The 22,532-nt window shown below is 45.4% G+C and overlaps 1 protein-coding gene across 3 annotated transcripts in view; it reads left to right on the top strand.

The window, feature by feature from the left end:
* LOC115084718 (aryl hydrocarbon receptor repressor-like) overlaps positions 1–22,532 on the top strand; it is a 304,930-nt gene that overhangs the window by 237,169 nt on the left and 45,229 nt on the right. For all 3 annotated transcript variants that reach the window (XM_029589943.1, XM_029589945.1, XM_029589944.1), the window contains 2 exons: positions 8,880–8,986; positions 18,420–18,555. In XM_029589943.1, coding sequence (XP_029445803.1) covers positions 8,880–8,986; positions 18,420–18,555 — 243 coding nt within the window. The remainder of the gene's footprint in view (positions 1–8,879; positions 8,987–18,419; positions 18,556–22,532) is intronic.

Here is a 22,532-nt window from a genome sequence, read left to right as displayed (position 1 = left end):
AATTGCTGCTACTGACACTGAAGCCCATTCTGCTGCCTCTTCTGTGCAGGCCCCATGGGTTTCCAATTCCTCCATGTTGATCTCGTACATTATGAGATCCGCATGGAGCAAGTGCTACTCTTGCACATTCCCAAAGATAACATGTGCCAATCACTAAAAAGTAATTTATTTTTTTGCCTTTGCTGTCTGATCTTAGTTTTCTAATTGGTTGGTCACAGGCTTTTTTTTCCACCTTCCCTTTCTTATTTTTTTTGCCAATTCCTTTTAAATTGTCTTTTTTTCTGTTTCTTTTCTCTCCATCTTCTTCCCTCAAACACACAGTCAGGTTCTCATTCTCACATGCATTTCTCTCTTACACACACACACACAGGCTCTCACTGTCACATGCTCTCTCTCATACAATCATTCATACACACAGTCTCTCACTGGCATATGCTGTCTGACTCTCACACACACAGGCTCTCTCTCAGTCCCACATGCGGTCTTGCTCAAGCACAGGCTCTCACTGTCACATGCTGTCTCTCATACAATCATTCATACACACAGTCTCTCACTGGCACATGCTGTCTTACTCTCACATACACACAGGCTCTCTCTCATTCCCATATGCTGTCTTGCTCAAGCACAGGCTCTCACTGTCACATGCTCTCTCTCATACAATCATTCATACACACAGTCTCTCACTGGCACATGCTGTCTGACTCTCACATACACACAGGCTCTCTCTCACTCCCATATGCTGTCTTGCTCAAGCACAGGCTCTCACTATCACATGCTCTCTCTCATACAATCATTCATACACACAGTCTCTCACTGGCACATGCTGTCTGACTCACACACACAGACTCTCTCTCACTCCCACATGCTGTCTTGCTCAAGCACATGCTGTCTCTGCAAACATTCAGGTCCTCACTCTCACACACAATCTCTCAACTCATCTCATACACGCACACACACACACTCTACAGACCCTCAGCCTCTCTCTCACCTCTGGGCCTCCTCTTCGCGGATCACCGCAGGATGGGCTCTACAGCAGCCTTGCTACCAGGTCTCTTCCTCTTCTCGGGCTGCTGCGACTTGGAATTCGTGGCGGCCCATAAGCGCAAGTGCTGCTCCTCTTCTGCATGTGCTGATGCTTCTCTCCTTCCTGCCCACGCGGCTCCAGCAACGTTTACTTCCGGGGCTGCACAGGCAGGAAGGAGGAGGAGCATCAGCGCGTTTAAACACGATCTTTTTCTTCGGGCCGTGGTGACGTAAGCCTCACCACGGCCCTGCCTATCACTGCGCCGCATGAGCCTCCCTGCGCCCGGGGGCATTGGGCAGGGGTCCAGAGGGTGGGGGAGATACTAAAAAACAAATTTTAAAGGGTCGGCACAGCCGATAAAAAAAAGGCTCGGAGCAGCCGATAAAAAAAAAAAAATTCCCGATAGTCCATGAAACGCTGCGTGTGTCAGCAAAAACGGCTCGGCGTGTCACCTCTGACACGCATGTCATAGGTTAGCCATCACTGCCCTAGTAGGTACCTGGGAGGAGCAATGGCGGGAGGCTGCACCATGGCCGTTCTGGGGACGCCAGAGATTGGCTTGTCGATGCTGCGGTAGCCATCTTTCCCAGGTAAGCGGGAGGAGCCATGAATAAGGTGAGGCAAACGGGGCGAAGCCGTTGAGGACCGACGGACGCAACAGTACCCCCTTCAAAGGGCGTCGGTTTTTGAGGATGCAAGTGATGAAAGTCCTGTAGCATCTCTTTATCCAGGATATTAGACATTGGTGTCCAAGATTTTTCTTTGGGGCCATACCTATCCCATGACAGGAGGTATTCCCATACTCTGCCTCATCTTCTCACATCGAGAACTCCATCTACTTTATATTCAATGTCTTCTTCTGCATCAATAGGTGTAACATCAGGAACCTTGTTGGAGAACTCACTAAGGATTAATGGCTTCAATAGTGAGACATGGAATGCATTGTGGATCTTTAAAGTAGATGGTAGCTTCAGACTGTAAGTGAGATTGCCCAGTTGTCGGAGAATAGGAAATGGTCTAACGAAGCGAGGAGCGAAGCGAGTTGAAGGAAGTTTAAGTCTTAAGTGCTTCATTGAAAGCCAGATTTTATCACCAGGCTTGAAGTCTGGAGCCTTGCAGTGATGAGCATCATATTCTTTCTTTGCTCGAAGTCCTGCTTTAACAAGCATCTCTTTTGTCTGAGTCCAAAGTTGTTGGATTTCTTTGACAGTAGATTGAGCTGTGGGGGACGACTCTGGTAACGGAAGTGACAGTGGTGGCAGAGGTAGTCGTCCGTAGACTACTTTGAATGATGTTGATCCAGTGGATATTGCTGGATGAGAATTAATGGCAAATTCTGCCCAGGGCAACAGTTCACGCCAATCATTCTGGTGAGTGTTCACGTAGGCACGAATGAACTGCTTGAGAGTTCTGTTCATCCTCTCTGTTTGTCCATTGGATTGTGGCTGGTATACGGAGGTGAAGTCAAGAGAAATATCGAACTTCTTACAGAGTGCCTTCCAGAAGTTAGCCGTGAATTGGGCTCCTCGATCGGAGACTATGTGCTTAAGCAAGCCATGCAGGTGGAAGATGTGCATAATGAATAGCTTGGCGAGCTCCATGGCGGTGGGTAAGCCTGGGAGAGCCACAAAATGAGCCATCTTCGAGAACCGATCTACAGTTACCCAAATGGTGTTGTTTCCTCCTGAACATGGTAAATCGACCACGAAGTCTGTGGCAATATATGTCCATGGTTCTTCTGGCACTGGCAAGGGTTGGAGTAGACCCCATGGACGACCCGGTGGTGTCTTCTGTTTGGCGCAGTTTGTGCAGGAAGCGATGTAGGAGAATGTGTCTTCCTTCATGGTGGGCCACCAGTAATAGGTTTGAAGCTTAGACAAGGTTCTACGCTGACCAGGATGTCCTGAAAGTTTAGAGTCGTGGGCCCAAGCCAATAACTTCTTTCTGAGGTTTTTGGATACGATAGTCTTTCCTGCAGGTACTGAATGGATAGCTGCCAATATGACCTTCTCTGGGTCAGTGATGTGTTGTGGTTCTTCAGGTATGTCCTCGGAGAGGAATGAGCGAGATAGAGCCTCAGCTTTGATATTCTTATCTCCAGGGCGGTACTTGAACACAAAGTTGAATCTGTTGAAAAACAGAGACCATCTCGCTTGTCTATGATTCAGGTGCTGTGCGTGGCGGAGGTAATCCAAATTCTTATCGTCTGTGAAGAACGTTACTTGATGTTGCGCTCCTTCGAGCCAAGGGCGCCTTTCTTCGAATGCCATCTTTATAGCCAGAAGCTCCATATCTCCTATTCCGTAATTTTTCTCCGCAGGAGAGAAGCGGCGGGAGAAGAATGAGCATGGTTGTGGAACTTTTGAATCACCAGCCTGGCTTAATATGGCCCCTACGCCAACGTCTGAGGCATCAACCTCCACGATGAAAGGCTTGGAGGGGTCTGAGTGTCGAAGACATGGCTTGCTGGAAAAGGCATCTTTTAGTTTCTGGAATGCAGCTATAGCCTCTGGAGACTAATTAGCAACATTGGCACCTTTAATTGTTATAACTGTAAGTGGTACTGTAAGTGAAGAGTAATTCTTGATGAAGGTCCTGTAATAGTTGGTGAAACCTAAGAAGCGTCTGAGAGCTTTTAACCCGGTGGGTTGCGCCCATTTCTTGATACTCTCCAGCTTCTGTGGGTCCATTTGGAAGCCTTGATTGGAAATGATGTAGCCTAAGAAAGGCACTTACTCCTTGTGAAATTCACATTTGGATAGCTTGGCGTAGAGATGGTTCTCTCGGAGTCTCTGTAGTACTCTCTTAACATCCTCCTGATGAGTGGTCATGTCTTGCGAGAATATCAGTATGTCGTCCAAATAAACAACAACACACTTATAGAGGAGATCCTGGAAAATGTCGTTCATTAAATTTTGAAAGACAGCCAGGGCATTGCACAGGCCGAAGGGCATCACTAGCTACTCAAAGTGACCGTTCCGAGTGTTGAAGGCCATCTTCCACTCATCGCCATCTCGAATGCGAAGTAAATTTTAGGCTCCTTTCAGATCCAGTTTGGAAAAGATTTGAGCTCCTTGTAGTCTGTCGAATATCTCTGAAATCAGAGGCAGGGGGTAATGATCATTTATTGTTATTTCATTGAGGCCCCTGTAGTCTATACATGGACGTAATGTACCATCCTTTTTGCCCACAAAGAAAAAGCCTGCGCCAGCAGGGGACTTGGATTGTCTTATAAAGCCTTTTTGAAGATTTTCCTGAATATATTCGGACATGGCTTTATTTTCTGCCACAGACAGGGGGTACCCTCTATCCTTGGGTGGCTCAGTATTAGGCTTTAGATTAATAGCAGTCATAAGGTCTGTGAGGTGGAAGCACATCTACAGCTTCTTTTGAAAAGACATGTTGGAAAGATGCATATTGAGGCGGCAACCCCGGCATCACTGGGGTAGTAGGCATTCAGGGTAACGGAGTTACCTCCATCAGGCATTTATCATGGCAGTCTGGGCCCCATCTAGACAGTACCAGTGTAGCCCAATTAAACTGAGACATATGCTACTGCAGCCAAGGTGTTACGACTGTCGCTGCCCGACGTCTCCACTCCGCCCTCCTTACCTCTTTGGCGACTCCTCCCGTGGTTGATGGACGTCTGGCTGCCGTGGCGTCTGCCTGCTGTCCCTTCCAGCATCCCCAGTCCGGCTTGGGCTCTGCATCCCGCCATGTTCAGCTACCGTAGGGTCCTGCTTCTTATTCCTCTTTGGCGCAAACCTCAGGGGTGTACCCCTGTGATGACATCACGCATCCCGGATACAAAAGCCTTCTCTGCTAGCTATTCGAGTTAGCAAAGGACTCCTTCCGGATGGGATTCACTCTCCGTACCTAGCTACTCTGCCTCTCCTTAATTGGACTTACTCTATCGGGGTACCCGCTCCTCGGGGGCCTCTCTCTTTTCTTTCAGGTCGCTGTCTGGAACCAGTATTCACTCCTCGAGGGCCCATGTTCCCCGACTCGCTGCCTGAGCTTCACTTCTGCTTGGAAGAACCCGCTGCCAAACCATCAGTGAGTTACCATCTATATTCTCTCAGAGCTGTTCCCTGGAACCAGGTACTCGCTCCTCGAGGGCCTGCCTCTATTCCAGCTTCTGTGTTACCTTCTGGGAGAAACCGCTGTGTGAGTAATCAACAACGAGGCTCTATACCAGAACCCTGTGTATGCTGCACTGTACTCACTATCTCAGTTTCTCTCCACTACAGTACAGCTATTGAGGGATCGCTGTTCCAGTGTCCTGAGGGACTACAAGCCCAGCCGGGCTTCATCTCTACTCACTACTGCCACCTCTGGTGGCTTCTCAACTCTGTTTAATAAAAGATAATTCTGTGTTGTGTGTCCTAAAGCTGAGCCTGACCTGTGGCCCCTCATGGGACTTCCCCCCGTGGGTGTGGTCATCTGCCACAGTGTCCAAGGGTCCAACCAAAACATTACAAACAATAACACAAGGTAATCCCAGTACTATAGGGTGCATGGCCTTCTCTAAAACAAAGAAGGAGATGGTCTCAGAATGGAGAGCACCGGTCCATAGACACACTGGTTTGGTGCATAGTGTTAGTTCACCCGGTAAGGGCTCTCCATAGATGGATGACAGAAGTAGTGGAGGCTTCATAGTGGAAGTGGGGATCCAAAGGTGCTCCACTACTCATTGTAGAATGAAATTGCCTCCTGCCCCGGAGTCCACTAGGGCAAGAGTCTGGTACTGTAAAGGTCCGCAGATCAAGGATACAGGAAGAGAGAGCGGAGGAGGAGGAGTGCTGAGACCTAAGAAGAGTCCTCCCGCAGGACTTAGGACTGCCAGTTTCCCGGACATATAGGGCAATTTTGGTCAGCATGACCAGCTTGTCTACAATACATACATAGCCCCAATTTCTTCCACGTTCTTCTCTCTTTTGACGTCAGATGGCTGTGGCCTAACTGCATAGGTTCTTCTTTGCCAGCTGCTGGGACCGGAGGAGCAGGCCTGGGTGTGGACTTAACTCGAACTTCGCTAAGAAAGGTTTTCCTGGGAGTCTTGGTCTCTTGAACCTTGTCGCGAAGTCGGCGATCGATCCTTGTTGCCAGTTTCACTAGTTCAGCAAAGGTCTCAGGCATCTCACGAGCAACAAGTTCATCTTTCAGATGAGAGTTCAGTCCTTCAAAGAAGAGAGTCTTCAGGCATCTCGGGTCCCAGGATAATTCAGATGCCAGTGTCTTGAATTCGATAGCGAAGTCAGCTAGTGGTTTGTTCCCTTGCTTCAGGTGAACCATAGAAGGTCCTGCAATGGTACACCGGACAGGATCATCGAAAACTGACTTAAACAGTTCAAGAAATCCTTAAAGGTCATGAAGGATTTGGTCCTCATGCTCCCACAGCGAGGAGGCCCAAGACAATGCTTGTCCATACGACAGAATGTAGGTAGTCTTGGAATAGGCTGTGGGAAAGTGGCCAGGTTGTAATGCAAAGTGCATGCAGCACTGGTTAATGAAGTCTCTGCATCTCCATACTTCTCCCAAGAAGCGGGTGGGAGCTGCTAGAGGCACAGTAGTCTTGACCGTCACTTCAGATGGTTTAGCTTCTTTACCTGAGGTGGAAGGCAAGTTCATCTGTGTGTGCAGTAGATTAAATGCAGCGGTCAGTCCTTCCAGCGCAGTCTGCTGTTCGGAAATCTGCTGAACGTTGCAGGCCTGGAATGGCCTGCTACACAGTGAGCTGAGCCGGATCCATGGAGTTAGCAATCTGTTATGATAACGTGTGTTTTGTGGATCCTTGGGTGCTGTGGAGATGACCATGCCCACGGGGAGAAGCCCCATGAGGAGCCACAGTACTGGGCTAGACTCGTACACACAAAACACAGGAAAGTTCTTTATTTAGACAGCGTGAAGATCTCCACCAGAGGTGGCAGTAGTGAGGCAGTCTGTGGTTGTAGTCTCAGGGACCTTGACAGAGGGAGCCCTTCTCTACTTGATGACGACAGGAGGTTCCGCAGCAGGTCTCCCAGCGAGGAGATACTGTGGATGAAATAGACTGAGAGAGTACTCACTAGGTGTTAGCTGTTGGTATGCGATTCCATCAGGTATGTTGTAGAAGGTACAGGCACCGAGGCAGGGAGAGCAGGCCATCGAGGAGCGAGTACCCTGTTCCCTGTAAGGCACCTGAAATAAAGCAGAGGGTCCCCGAGGAGTGGGTACCTAGCTTAGCAATTACCCCGAAGGGCAGAGAGAGAGCTTCAAGCGGCAGCATGGAAGCGGCAGAGTAGCGTAGACAGGAACGGATTCGAGTCCTTGCTAACTCGGGGAGCTAGCAAATTGATGATGGTAATATACCTGGATGGCGTGATGTCAGCATGAGGGAACGCCCTCGAGGTTCTCGCCAAGGGTGGTACAAAGACGTGGGTTGAGCGCACACCCTAGTAGGTACCTGGGAGGAGCAATGGCGGGAGGTCGACAAGCCGACGTTCTGGTGATGCCATAGAGCTCAGCTTGTTGACGCTGCGGTAGCCATCTTTCCCAGGTAAGGGGAGGCAAACGGGGCGAAGCCGTCGAGGACCGACAGACGCAACAGGCGGAAGCAGTAGAAAGGAGACAAAAACCCTTCCTGCCTTCCCTGGCATCCCTGCAGTTTGGAGCTCCCAATTTCCAATCTACAGAAGTGCAAGAGACAATTTTGGGGATGCTCAAGCACCCACAGAGCTGGCTTCTTTGGCTGGGTGGTATCTACTAGTCAGGGCAGCTCTATGAATGGGAATTGCTTCATTAAGTAGGCAATGCCAGTAACATCTGGATCTCAATCAGGAGAGAATGGAGAAAAATGGAAAGAAACCTCTCTCAGAACATAGTTTAGTGATGCCGCATGGTACCTGGTGTTTTTCTATTTTTAGCTTGTTCTTATTTTGAATTGACAAAATGCTCTGAGCATGGTCTATGTGCTTCCTATGCCCAATTCCAAATTTGATGAAATTAAGAGTGACTCTGCTCATTGGAAAGGGATAATAAGGCTTATGCATATTGTAATGATGCTGATGATATGCTATGTTCTAAAAAAATGTTTTCCCTAGCTAAGTAGAGGGTATGATTATTTTTATTCCACAAACTTGATAAATGCTTTTTGGCCATAAATTTTCTAATCTGAAAAAATGTGGAGTACCCACTATTATTGGTATTTATATATCTTATAAACCATCTAAAAGCAAATTAAAGAAATCTTTTTCAATAAAAAATACTGAAAACTACACATTCATACATGGAGGTGGTACAATTTACACACACATCCCATAGTGTACAATTACAATCACCATGTGTCAATAAAAACATTCTAAAAAAGTTATAAACTTTATTGAAAGCTTCAAAAAATCAACAACATTCAAAAGCAATCCCAGGAAAATTTCAGTGATAAAACATTCACTTCAAACGTTGTGTTATAGGCACCAGAGACAAATTCATATAAAGTCCAATAAATCAAGAAATCATGAACTTGTTCAATACTCTCCCCAACAAAGGCCCTTTGTTTCACCTTATGTCTTTTTCAGTGGGAGATGAGCTGTTATTAAAAACATCTGTAAAACAGATAGTCAGGGAATCCAACAAATTGCATAGGCAGGAATCCAACAAATTGGTAGTCTATGTTTTCCAGAGAATTCTGTAATCTTGCATATATCATCCTAGAAAAACAAAGGAATTTCTGGATTTTCTTATATTTATGTCTTAACAAAAGAGTTCAAAATGCCAGATCACTTTCCATATAATTTCAAATGTTCTAAGCCACAAATTTGAGTGAATCCAGCACAATATATTTCTCACTGTAAAATGTCTCAATGCTTTTGTTTTGCAGAGCAAAACCATTTTCAGGTCTGTGTGAAGCAGAGATGCATGGAAGGACCAGTCATCAAGGCATTTCCTTTTCTGACATGTTGCACAACGCGGAAAACCAGATGAAGTGTATGTATACAGATGCCCTCTGCTTCTATAAACACTCCTCTAATTCTGGGTAACTCTGGACCTCGAGGAAAGGGTCTGCTTTCAGGATATCTACATTTAATTTTTCATCAGATATATTGGCTAATTTTAAAAGGAACGCGCATGTGCCCATAAATGCGTGTACTGGCACGCGAGCTGAGATACACGGCAATTTTATTTCATGTGCACATGTACGCACATATTTGAAATCCCCCTGCTGTGCATATGTGTGCATGTAATCTTAAGAGGCGGCGCGAGTAAATGTCCTATACATATTTCCGCTAGGGTTTTAGCGGCTTTTACAAGGGTATGCAGGCGGATTTTAAAACATGCTCGCGAGTGAAAAAACAGTTTTTCCAATTAGTCCACCATTTGTCAAGGTGAGATTGAGGTCTTCAAGACCCCTCTGGCTCTTCATCCCGTAAGCCACCCACTTGAGCCTGAAAACCCCCCCCCCCCCCTGTGCTGAAAGTCTTAAAATTTGAGATCTCCAGAGTTGCTCCTCAGTTGGACAGCAGTAAAGTTACGCGGATAACATGCTGATGCGCACCATGATTAGCTTTTACAAATTTCAGAGCTACAAGTCTTGGCCCCGCCCCAGAATGCCCATGCCCTGCCCATGCAATACCCCTTTTCTGCTTCCTTATTCTTGATACGCGCATAGGTTTGTACATGCATACTTCGCGGCTTTTTAAAATTTGCATTGCTCTTGCGGAACCTGCATACGTGCATATGTGACTGTCTTTGCGTGAGGAACTCTTCTGAAATCTACCTCTTAGAACCCAGTTAATTTGTCCATTTTGAGTCATCCAAGCTCTCAAGGAACTTAGTTGCCTGTGCTTGGCTTCATGCTAAAGTAATTTTGGAAGCAGCATTGCTGAATGTTTTCTCTGATATTAGCCTGAAAATTATCCTAATTCATAAAGGGGCCCATTTTCCAACTGTCCACGTTGGAACAAAGATTTCACACATGTTATGCTCACAAGGTTTACACCAATTCTCAAAGTGAGAGTATACATGTGCTATTGCTTTGAAATTTTCTGTGGGTGCCAGGTATGCACAGTCACTTGCACCTGATTTTTCTGTGGGTAGAATGTTGCTGGAAAAGTACAAGCATGTCATTGAAAATATGATTACAGGTGTACTTTTCCTTCCCAACCTAAATACAGCCCCCGGAAACGCCCCCCTCTCAATGTGTCAGAAGCAATGCATTGTAGAAGAGCACACAGACTTAGCTACATTGAGGAAGGACAGAGGTCAACAGACAATTAATGTGGGTAAAATGCCTTTTACTTGCATAAATCACTTTAAAAATTGTCTTCCCTAAAAGGCAAAATTTAAAAGCCAGGCACATGCAAAAACTGGGGGATAGGCACATGGCCGGGCCTTGCACACACCGTGTGCATTCTAAAAATGGCCTAGCCATGCGCGTAACTCCTGATATCCCTGGAAGTGCCAGGATCGGGAAAAGGGGAGGGGGCCGGCCAGGACAGCGGCCATTAGGCCCTGTCCCGGGGAAGTGCGCGCCGGCAGCTGGCTGGTGCAAGGAACCTACTACTGCTCATAGGAGCAGGTAGTAGGTTCCTTACCTGCTACCTGCTCATAGGAGCAGGTAGCAGGTAAGTTCAAAAATAAAAAAAATAGGTTAGTTAGGGTAGGTTTAGGGGTCGGAGAGGAGAAGAGAAAAGGGAGGAAGAAGAGGTAGGGGAATAGGAAAATTCTCTCCCAGTCCACTCCTTAATTGGAGTGGATTGGGAGGGAACTGGGGTAGGCCCGATCGCGTTGCCATGTGTTTTTTGCAATAAAAATCCCCCCTTGCTTGTACGAGTCTCTATCCACCCGCGCATATGCGTGCCAATATAAAAATCAAGTGCACATGTGCACGCGGGTCTCGTATTTTATAACATGCGAGCAGCAACATGCGCATGTTATAGAATCGCTGCATCCATGTTTTAAAATCTACCCTTAAATGTTTCTTTCTTTCTTTATTGCATTTATATGCCACCTACACCAAGGCCCAAAACGACTCACAACAAAATACACACAATAAAATGCATAAAAATATAAAACACTAACAATATCAAATTGGCAGAGGATCTAATAAATCTAAAAAACAGAATAACTGTTTAAATAACTCAGTTTTTAAAAGAGTTTTAAACTTCTTTGGGCACTCCACTTCTCATGCGGCAAAGAGTTCCACAAAATGGGTGCAATTGAAAATGCAGTGTCTGTTAACCTGATGGAACATGCAGAAGAACCTTTTGTGAAGAGCGCAAAGTTATAACCAGGTTATGAACTTGCAACATTGCATTCACCCAAGGTAACAACTCAATTGACAATAGTTTATGTGTCAGCATTGCTACTGTATATTTGATTCTAGCATGAAGAATAGCCAGTGCAAGTTTTTAAGTACTGGTGAAATATGTTCACTCTTCTTATGCCAGATAATCAATCTTGCTGCTGCATTTTGTAGCAGTTGCAAGGGCTTGATTGAGGGAGTGCTGCGTGTCCTGTCCACGGTAGGCCCATGACCGGGCCTACTCACCCGTGCAGCTCTGCTCCTGGACCCGGACCATCCTTGCACGCAGCTGTCGGCAGCCGCTTACGCCCCTGAGCGCCTGATGCCTCCTCGGCTGTTCCTGACTCCTCTGCAGACCTCCTCAGCTCCCGGTGGGTCTCCCCACATAGCCCGCAGGGAGACACTGTTATCCAGCCTCCTGTGGGCCTTGGCTTAATTGCGCGCGCGCCTCCCATACCTTTAAAGGGGCCGTGGTGGGAAACTAACCCGTGGCCCTGGATGTTGACATCATCGGGCCCTGGTATATAAGGCAGGGCCTGCCACTAGTTCCTTGCCTTGGCAACATGTCTCCAAGTTTGTTCGTGTGCTCGTTGCCCATCGTTCCTGATCCTGACTTCGTTACTGGTTCCTGATTTTGTTCCTGGTTCTTGATCCTGACTCCGTTCCTGGTTCCTGTTCCTGACCTGTACCTTGGTCCCTTCCTTGTCTTGCTGGACTGACTCTTTTGGCTTTGACCCTTGCTACATTGGACCATGCTCAGGATTGACCTTCTGGCATTGACACTTGCTATGGACTGACCCTCTGGCTTTGACCCTTGCTACGTTGGACCACGCTCAGGATTGACACTCTGGCGTTGACCCTCACTATGTTGGACCATGCTCTGGACTGTCCCTCTGGCTTGACCCTTGCTCCGTTGGATTCTGTACCTTGTCTTGCTCAGCCACCTGCCCTGATTCCAGCCTGCCTTTGACTATGCCTTTGGTATCTCCCTGGACTTGACTTCTTAGGCTTCGACCTTCTTCTACCTGGGCACCCCCTGTCTCTGCCCTGTTCCTTTTGGCGCCCGGGTCTCTGGATCCCTGCCTCGTCCGGACCCACGCCGGTCCCTTGATACCTCTGCTGGTCCTCGGCTGTTATGGTTAAGTTTGTTTTGGTAGATCGTTGGGTGCTGTGGGAGATGACCACACCCACGGGGAGGAGTCCCGTGAGGAGCCACAGCACTGGGCTAGACTCGTAATGCACAAAACACAGTTAGTTCTTTATTAAACAGCTTGAAGAGAGCCACCATAGGTGGCAGTAGTGAGGCAGTCCAGTAGTTGCAGTCTCAGGGACGCCCTTCTCTCCTTGATGAAAGGAGGTTCTGCAGCTAGGAGATACTCCCAGCTAGGAGATACTGTGGATGAGATAGACTGAGAGCTAGAGTACTCACTAGGGATGTGCAGCAGGGACGGATACATTCAATTCGGTATTCGTATTCGTTGGGACCCAAATCCATTACATCCGATTTTGGGGGACCCCGATTCGTCCATTAGTTACATATGGGATTCGTTTCCCATTAAAGTATAAAAAAAACCCCCCATCACAACCCTCTAAACCTAACTACAACCCCCCACCCTCCTGACCCCCCCAAGACTTGCCAAAAATCCCTGGTGGTCCAGCGGGGGTCCTGGAGCTTCTACTGTACTCGGGCCATCGACTGCCGGTATTCAAAGCCAAGGGTCAAAGCCCCTTACTATGCCACAGGGGCTACCGGTGCCATTGGTCGGCTCCTGTCACATGGCACCGGTAGCCCCTGTGACATAGTAAAGGCAAAAGGCAAAGGGCAAAGGCTATCGGCTCCATTTTGAATACTGGCAGCCAACGGCCCAAGTGCAAGAGATCGCTCCAGGATCCCCGCTGGACCACCAGGGACTTTTGGCAAGTCTTGGAGGAGACTCCTGATGGGTGGGGGGTTATTCGTTAATGATACATTGCATTCGTGGGGGTTTGCCATACATTTCAGAACCCCACGAATGCAACGAATAGGGACCTATATGTTGCGGATTGCGCATTCGTTCAAACAAATGCACATCACTAGGTATTTGCTGTTGGTATGCGATTTCACCAGATATGTTGAAGAAGGTACAGGCACCAAGGCAGGGAGAGCAGGCCCTCAAGTAGCGAGTACCTGTTCCCTGTAAGGCACCTGATATAAAGCAGAGGGCCCCCGAGGAGTGGATACCCAGGTTAGCAGTTACCCCAAAGTGCAGAGAGAGAGCTTCCAGCGGCAGCACAGAAGCGGTAGAGTAGCATAGACTAGAACACATTTGAGTCCTTGCTAACTCAATGAGCTAGCAAACTAGTGAATGTAATATATCCGGATGGCATGACGTCAGCATGAGGGAACGCCCTCGAGGTTCGCGCCAAGGGTGGTATAAAGATGTGGGTTGCGCACTCGCGCACCCTAGCAGGTACCTGGGAGGAGCAATGGTGGAAGGCTGCACCATAGCTGTTCCGGGGACACCGGAGAGGTCGGCTTGTAGACGCTGTGGTAGCCATCTTTCCTAGGTAAGAGGGAGGAGCCGTGAATAAGATGAGGCAAACGGGGCGAAGCCTTCTAGCACCGACGGACGCAACATTGGCAATCCTTGCATCTCATCTACTGGGAGTCATCACACGGAGGCCCACCTTAAACCAGCCAGCCCCGGCACCCAAGGGTTCAACCTGTGGGGAACGAGGGCTTGTATTGGCGAAGCTCCAGTTGGCTTCTGTCTCTTAGTCAGCTCTGCCTCCCGATGGTGTTGACATGTGGGGCTAGCCCTACGGGTTGCGTCAATCCCACGTCAGCCAAGGGTCCACCACCAGTGCAACAGGAAGATGGATTCCTCAGATACAAAGAATTACAATAATCTAAAATCACAAATAAAAACGTCTGGACTAGAGATGGAAAGTTATTTGGCAGTAAAAGTGGCTTGAAATCTCTTAAAAGTCATAGGTTAGGCACAAAATGAATCAAAATCTTTCCTGATTCAGTTTTGATTTTGTTTCTTGCTTTGATTGTCAATGGAATTTTAAAGTAGTAAATCTCTAGCAGCTGAAACAGTTTTCCGTGAACAAGAACTTTCAGTCATTCTTGGAAATAATGGCCTCAATATTCAAAAACCCTAAAATGGCAAACATATCTGACTAAAATTAGCCAGATAAGTTATCCTGGAGGTTCAGCTGGATAAACATCTCACTGAATATCCCTAGATAAAGTTATCCAGCTACCTTGACCTGAATAACTTTAAACCTATCTTTGAATATCGCTGGTTAGGTTTAAAGATATTCAGCTAAAGGTAGCCGGATAACTTTATTTATTTATTTAAAATTATTTATTAATTGCCTAATAAAAATCTTTCTATGTTGATATATTTGGGTATATTCAACAGAATGTTAAACTTATGTGGCTATATTCTTTGAATACTGCCGCATAAGAACCAACACATTAAAAAATCATTATCCCACAGCAAGCCATGGTCCTCCCCACATGTGTAATTACCCATTATATGGAGTCAAAAAATTGAAAGTGCAACAATTAACTATACAACCGAATAGCACTGACAAGTCCAATTTCAACTATTTCTTCTAGATGTAATATTTTGTGTAAACAATTTGAGCTGAGATCTACAATCCTCAATGTGCAAAATATATAAAATATTTGTAAATGGAGGTAGAACCATTCATAATGCCCGTGCTTTACTTTAATGGTTATGCGTCAGGTCAATTATAATTATTATGGGGTAAATTTTAAAAGGTGTGCGGACGTCCATGTGCACATGGTTCCTGGTGTGCATGCATGTTATAAAATTATATACCTGCGCACACGTGTGCCCAATTTTATATCGGCGCACACATGTGCGGACAGGTGCCGACTCACGCATGCAAGGGGGTGAATTTTGTAACAGATGCGCAGCAACGTGATAGGGCCTTCCTCAATTCCCTTCCAGTCCACTCCAATAACGGAGTGGACTGGGAGGGAACTTCCTTAACCCCTACCTACCCTGCCTCCCTCTTCCTCTCTCTGCCCCAACCCCTACAACCTACCTAACTATCCTGTTATTTTTTTTTTTAACTTACCTGCTCAGTTGGCTGCTGGCGTGCACTTCACTGGGACAGCACCTAATAGCGCTGTCCAGGCCCTGCCCCACACATACCCTGCCTCCGGCCCACCCTTTTGCAAACCCAGCTCTTCTGCGTATACCCTGAGATACGTATCTCACAGTTTTGCGCGCATCAGCGATTAAAAATTTGGCTGTATATTCTTAGTTTATGTTTTTCACAAACTCTTCACTTCACACAGACAGAAGCCAGCCCGACATAGCACTATGTTTCACTTACAACTGCTTCAGGGGCATCCGGCCAAAGTTGCTACTATTTTCTTGGCGTTTTTAGCTGCAGAATTAAATACATAGATGAGTGAGAGAACACAAGTACAGATGCTAATGCTTTATATCTGATAGTCCAAAATTACCTTTATCCACACTGCACAATGTACCATCTTGTTAGTTCATCTTTGCAAATGGCGGCATTTCCTTACTTGATACCTCCCATTTTTTAAAAAGACCAAAACATGTGACGTCACAACACATGGATATTGTGTACTGTTGTCAACTGCAAATGTCTAAAAGACATTCAGTTCTATTCCTAAATTTAGCCCACCCGGATAAATAGCGTTAAGCCAGAAAATCCATGATTGGTCTTTTTGGCTCAACATTCTTACCCTGTTCCCTCCCCACGGATCTGTGCGTACATGCTCCAACACTGACCATTTGAGTTCTTCAAATTAATGCTTTTTCTCCACACGATGTGAAATGATTGGTATGTTTTCACTGCATGTCTTAATATAACTCCTGTGCTCAATCAACTAAGTTCAGAGTTTTCTTTTTGTTTTCCCAATGTACCATAACTTGCATGGACAAATGATTAAATAGACAATGAAGCTCTTTAACATGACCAATGCTATAAATCGTGAACTTTGGGACCAGTTCCTGAGATGGCAAAATCATTAGTCCATCTTTGTGAACAAATTTGACGATTGTCCCCACATTCAGGAAACGGTACCAAGTTATCAGTGTCATTAGGTGGATGTAAATAAGATCAAGACACCTTCTCTTTGATATTACGTCCCCTTGAAAAAGTGAACATGTTCCTCTCCCACATGTGGCCAGATAACTATAAGGCTGCTCTGAGGCACTCCTAACATTATCAGGCTAACTTAGCCAAATACAGCATAATAATGGCTGTTAGCTGGATATCTTTCCTCTGCCCCGGGACGCCCTGAGAATGCTATAAGCAGGATTAGGGTCACAGGGATCTGTCTGCTACAAGACACTGCCAGCTGCCCTCCCACCTTACTTGCAATCCTAAATCAGGGAAAAGACAATGTATATTCTCCTCAGAAATAGACTTATTTATCAGATTTGGAAGGACATAGCATTTAGAAAATAACAACAATTCCTATCTCTAACATCCTGGCCACTAAGCACCAGTTTTCCCTAAAGAAAGTTCTGTATCATGGGTAGTAACAAACCATGCTATAAACTTTAGCCTGCTTAAGATTAATACTTATGGCTAATTTACTTACACTTGATTCCAGCTTTAGGCGATACCTCTGTTCACCTTGAAGCAGGTTCTGGCTGGAGAGCTGACTTCCTGGGCTTGGTGCTGGCAGAGCAGGCAGGCTGGGCAGGAAGGAGGCTAGCTTCTGGCTCTGGTGCTTGCTGGCTGTCTGGACTGGTTTTCACCCTTCCTCGTCTATGACTCCATGTCACTTTCCACACCTGAGCCAGGGTCTCCTCTCTCTGATCACCTGGTCACACCTTCTCCCTTCTCAATAGCAGAGAGGGCTGGTTTGCCTCTGGTCCTCCTGTCGCTTCCAGGGAAACCTCAGCGCAGGTTTTCGCTCTCTGGGTTTTCTCCCTAGGTTTGCATTCAGGGTTTATGCCTCCTCTTCCTCCAGGGGTCCATTGCTTGCCTCCCTGCTCACTTTTGGTTTCAGAGTCACTCTCCCAGGGGGTCTGTTCCTCCCTTTTTCTCTTCCTTTCAGGGCTCACCCAGGAGGTCCGTTCTCCCTCTTTTCTTCCTTCTCTCATTTCTTATTCTTCCCAGCTGATAAATATGCATAGGCTCAAGCATAACCTCGTGGTGAATAGAGGGTCTTTTGCTGCATTGCAGGTCTTTTCCCCCTCCCCATTATTTCAGTAGGGGTCCTGCCACATTGCAGGTCCCTTTCTCCCCTCCCATTCCTTCGGAGGGGGGACAACTGCCACGTTGGTATGCTAAGCTGTGTGTCAGAGTGTCAGCATTGGTTCAGGTTGCCCCCCCCCCCTCCCTCTTCCTTCCAAAGGTGGAGGTCTTCTGCACTCTGCTTTGGCTGAACCATGACTCCTGCTTAGGGCTTAAGTCATATTGTCTCTTCTGTCTGGTTTCTTTATTTGCACAGGAACTGACAAACAGGCACATCAAGACAAGACCTCTTGTTTCCACGTATGCAATGCAGTTTAAAGTTCTCCTGGGTAAAGTTCCTTCTCTTGCTGTGTGTGCAGTGCCTGGGGCCTGTCAGAATTTGGCCTGTACACGGCTATTATAATTCATAATTGGTGCATCATTGGCAAACAGGAGATATTGCCCTACAATGCCTCTTTTTTATCTGGCTAAATTTAGCCAGATAAGTACCTTACATATTCAAAAGTCAGCATTTAGATAGATAACTCACATTTATTTGGCTAATTATCTTGAGTATTGGCTTCAATCATTTATAAAAAAAAAAAAAAAGAGCAAACACTGTCAAACTTAACTTTTTTAATTCAGATTTTTGTCATTATGACACATGGAAGATTTCTTCATATGACCTGCTATTTGTACTGTTATGTTTGTCCAGTGATTTACTTGGGTTTGTATTCATCAGTGTGACACAGTATTCTAAGTCAAACAACACTACAATGTAGATTTTAAATATATATATAAAATTCTTTCAAAGTAATGTCCTTATGATTTATTGCTGCTTATGTGCTTGCAGCTTTAAAATAAGATAACAGTAAACTATATTTTAAAAGATGCCCTCAGGGAATCATGTTTTTTTTTCAATTGTGACAGTGATGAATAACAGAGAGAATGGAATCTCTTTGTTCAAAGTACGAAGGAATGATGATCAATGGTTGTGGGTGGAAACCAGCACTCCACTTGTGTACAGAAATGAATACTCTGTCATCGTCCCACAACAAACTCGGTGGTAAGTATCTAACAATATTTGGTATTGGGAAAGTCTCCAAGTGGCTATGACATCTGAATACCCATGATCTAAGTACGAAATAACTAAGAGGCCAATGTATGAAGTAGAACAATTGTTAGCATGCATACTAATGACTGCCCTGATCATGGGTGAAAACCTGAACTAAACTGAGTAACTCAATCAAATTTATGCTATTCAAGTAGAGGGAAAATGACCTCCTTAGCTCATTTCCCCCTATTTACAGCAGTAAAATCCATGGAGCAGAATTTTGCATAGCGTGGAAGAGTTTGATGTTGCGTGGTAGTGTGTTGATTTGACACCCTAGATACTTAACCACACCCCTATTCCAGCAGCCATCCCCAATCCAACAAAATCACTCAGCAATCCCCCTCAAATGGCTCATCTCAACTCCCAACAATGTAACAAAGAACTGCGGCACTCGTCTAATCAATCAAAACCAAACACAAAAAGACCGAGCAGAAGAATCTCCACTGCTGTGCAGACCTGTGTTGAATCTGAAAATTGTTTAATTTGAAATAAAACCGCATCAGCAAGCCTGACGGCGGCAGTGCATATCACTTGCCGCCCGGACTACTCGTCACTTGCGGTGTAAAGATGTTAAGAATGATATTTAGAAAATAGTCTTAAGGTATCAGCTCAACTCCCAACATCACCACATTAACCCTTCACCACTACCCTCCTATGCTGACAATTCTTACTTCCTGCTGACTTGCCTTCCTGTGCTGTAATGGCACCTCCCGCTACTGCCTCATATTTTGACCCACATTTGATCAAAATGCATAGCGGTGCTGAAAAGTGCTATTACGGTGCTGGGTGAGAAACCAGCAGGAAGGGAAGATGGAAAGGGTTCTGGCAGAGGTGTTATTGTGGGAGGAGGTGTTAGAGGTAGGAGGAGGAATTGATCAAAGAATCAGAAGAGTTACTGTTAAGTGAATCTTTAGTGGAGATCAGAGGGGTTCAGCAACTGATGTCAGGGGTAGTAAACTTAGTGTACTGTCATCAGAAGGCAAGGAACTTGCAGCTTCTGCCCCCCAACATTATCCCCCTCCTCCCATGGCATTAAGTCTTTCCTGCAGTAACCAACTCTTTCACTTTAGGCTGGTTAGCTGGATAACAAGAGGCAGAGCTCACCCATTACCCTTGTGAATGCTACTTTAAGTGCAATTGAACTAAGCTCCACTTACTGAATTGCCCCCTAAATCTACATAAATAAATGTACCCAAATCTGAGCTAATGGAACTCTTTCAAATATTGTAGGATTTCATTACCGGAAAGTTAGATCAGTCGGAGTTCAGTTGTAAAACCTGTTCTCAGAGTCAAAGGAAATGAGGGGTATCTTCTGTATCTAGATTGTCCTGGATTTCATGTTTTTTTATGAAGTCTAAGTTTGAAGTATAGTAACACAGCAGAAGACTATTTTTCTTAAATTGCATTGTATTTCCGAACTTCAAAAGTGATTGGATATCATTAAAAACAATACTTCCATCACTACAAGTCAATAATATATATTTTTTTAATACAAGCATTTCACCAAAGTTATACAGTGGATCATGTGACCACACTTAGCACTGAACAGACATTTTTTCCAGAGCTTTCGAGAAAGGCCTAAAGGCCTTTATTATGCTGCACAGGAATTCCTATTCTGCTGCAGTCCCACCTTTCCCTTCTCTTTGTTTTCAACCATTGGAGACACTGGATTTAGGAGTTTCAGTGGCTCTGCTTCATCACGGTTACATTGCAATTTTTTCATTCAAAAAAAATAAAACCCTTCCAAAAAAATATTTTCTTAGACAGGATTTTTGGCAGTTATTTTCTTGTCTTATTTGTCACACTGCTAGCTGGCATGAGGGATATGTTTTTTATTCCTGTGCAGTCTGTTTCACCTGTTTTGCAAGTATTTGTCCAATTTTTTATTTTTTTTAGCCAACTTTCTGAAGGGAGGGAGGCTTATGCAATCACTGTGTCTGTGTATTCCACTACTAACTTTGCCATTCAGCATCCTATCCCCTCTAGATTTTCAGGGCGTGTCTGAGGAGCCAAGAGGATTTGGACAAAGGTATTTTCCCCCAGTCTCCTTATCCCATGAAGACACATGTGCAACTGTCATCCCCTAACAAATTTTTAGTTTTGCATCGGTTCTGCATGTAGGCCACACCAAATTTCGATGACATGGCAAGGAGTCCACAAGGATCAGATCAGTGACATTTTGGGAGGGATTGATTATGCCACCTAACCATGTTTCAGGTTTGCATCTTACCCACATCATATTTTCTGCTCACGTCAGAGGATCTATTAGGATCATGAAAGGGATATTTTTTGGTGGAATCCATATACTTTATGTATACATGCTTGCAATTATGCCATCTAATAACTTTTGGGCTTTATATCCCATGCACAACAAATTTTCAGGAGATGTCAGAGTGGCCAAAAGGGGGTCACACAGAGGCATTTTTTTCCTGGATCTGTATAAGCATGTGTGCATATTCTAGAAAGTAGTCTGGGATTGGCGCCATGAGTCTTCATTCACAATAGCGCAGGGTTTTTTCACCCATTTCATATTCCTTTACAGTCATTGTAGCGATAGCCCTCAACTAGAGATCATTGACCAGGGATCCTTGTGAAGCCCTGCAAACATGAGCCATAGATGTGACCACTAGATGTTGCCATTGCAGGATAACTATGACTCTCTCCTCTTTGAGGGATGAATACTGCCTTCACAGCGTCCCCAGGTCCAGCTGACCCAGAGATCGAAGTTCAAATCTCTTCTCAGATATGATCAATTAGGTATTGGATTTTATAAAAGACCACAGATCCTAACCACTGGTACTTCCAAGCTATCATCCACATCTATTGGAAATCCATCCAAATCACCTTCCTGGAAGAGTTTTAGTGCACAATCAGAACCAGAACCTATTCCCAGAGAACAGAGTAGTCAAGCCTTTTCCACCACAAGAGAAAGAGCAGGGTCTTCCTGGTCACCAAAAATACTGATGAATTTCAATGCCATTCTAGACAAATTCATGTTCCCTGGGCACTGTAAAGAAGACTGGTACATTTCTGTCTTCAGAGAATACCTGTTACCGTAATCAATTTTGCTTTCTCTAAAGACAAGCAGTCTTTGTAGAGCCTTATGAACCTTGGCTAAATGTATATAGTTGGTACATATGGAAATATTGGATTCGAAAATTGAAATTCTTGAATGGTTAAATATCCTATTTGTAAAGCCTCTAGCGATTGATTTTATAATGTTCTGTAAGGAGTCCAATTTGTTTTGACTCTTCATAGCTGGAACCTTACCAGACCAGCTTATAAACAGTTTTACTTCCAGGGCCTGGATTCTTTGTTGAGTGTGTGTGTGTGTGGGGGGGGGGGGGGGGGGGGGGGGGTGGACGATAGTGACCCTTTGAGTCTTTGTTTTCGTCCTTGGGACAGGAGTATCTGTATGTTCCAATGTGTGCTAAGAGTGCCAAATAAGACCACTGGAACCACTAAATTTGTGTTAAAAATTTAAGTCTTTACTATTGAAAATGGGTGAAGAATGGCACAACAATTTAATCCACAGCATCACAAAGTATTTTACTTTTACAGTCTCTTTCCTCAATATGTGCAGGAATCTCTGGTACCAGAGCCAGGGAAACTTCTACCCTCCAGGGCTTAGAAAAATAGAGTCCCCAAGTGGGCAGTGTATCCCATGGATTGGTGGGACACCCTTTCCAAACTGTCAAAACTATATAGTTACTGTCTCTGTACAGAGAGCGAAATTTTCTCTTCCCAGGGTATGAAGACTCCAGATGGGGGTCCCCAATGATCTTAAAGTTCTCTTTACTCACAATTACATGGTCTTCTAGCATCTCTTTAGTTCTTTTACAGTCTTTTTATTTCTTCTTTCTGGATCCCTGATGGAAGGGAATCCATTAAAGCAAGAGGCTCTCTTGTCCCAAACAGGAAAGAAAGGC

The sequence above is a fragment of the Rhinatrema bivittatum genome, chromosome 2 (assembly GCF_901001135.1).
Source record: "Rhinatrema bivittatum chromosome 2, aRhiBiv1.1, whole genome shotgun sequence".
NCBI lineage: Eukaryota > Metazoa > Chordata > Amphibia > Gymnophiona > Rhinatrematidae > Rhinatrema > Rhinatrema bivittatum.
Note: the sequence above shows the minus strand (reverse complement) of the source record. Positions and strands in the feature narration are given on the sequence as shown.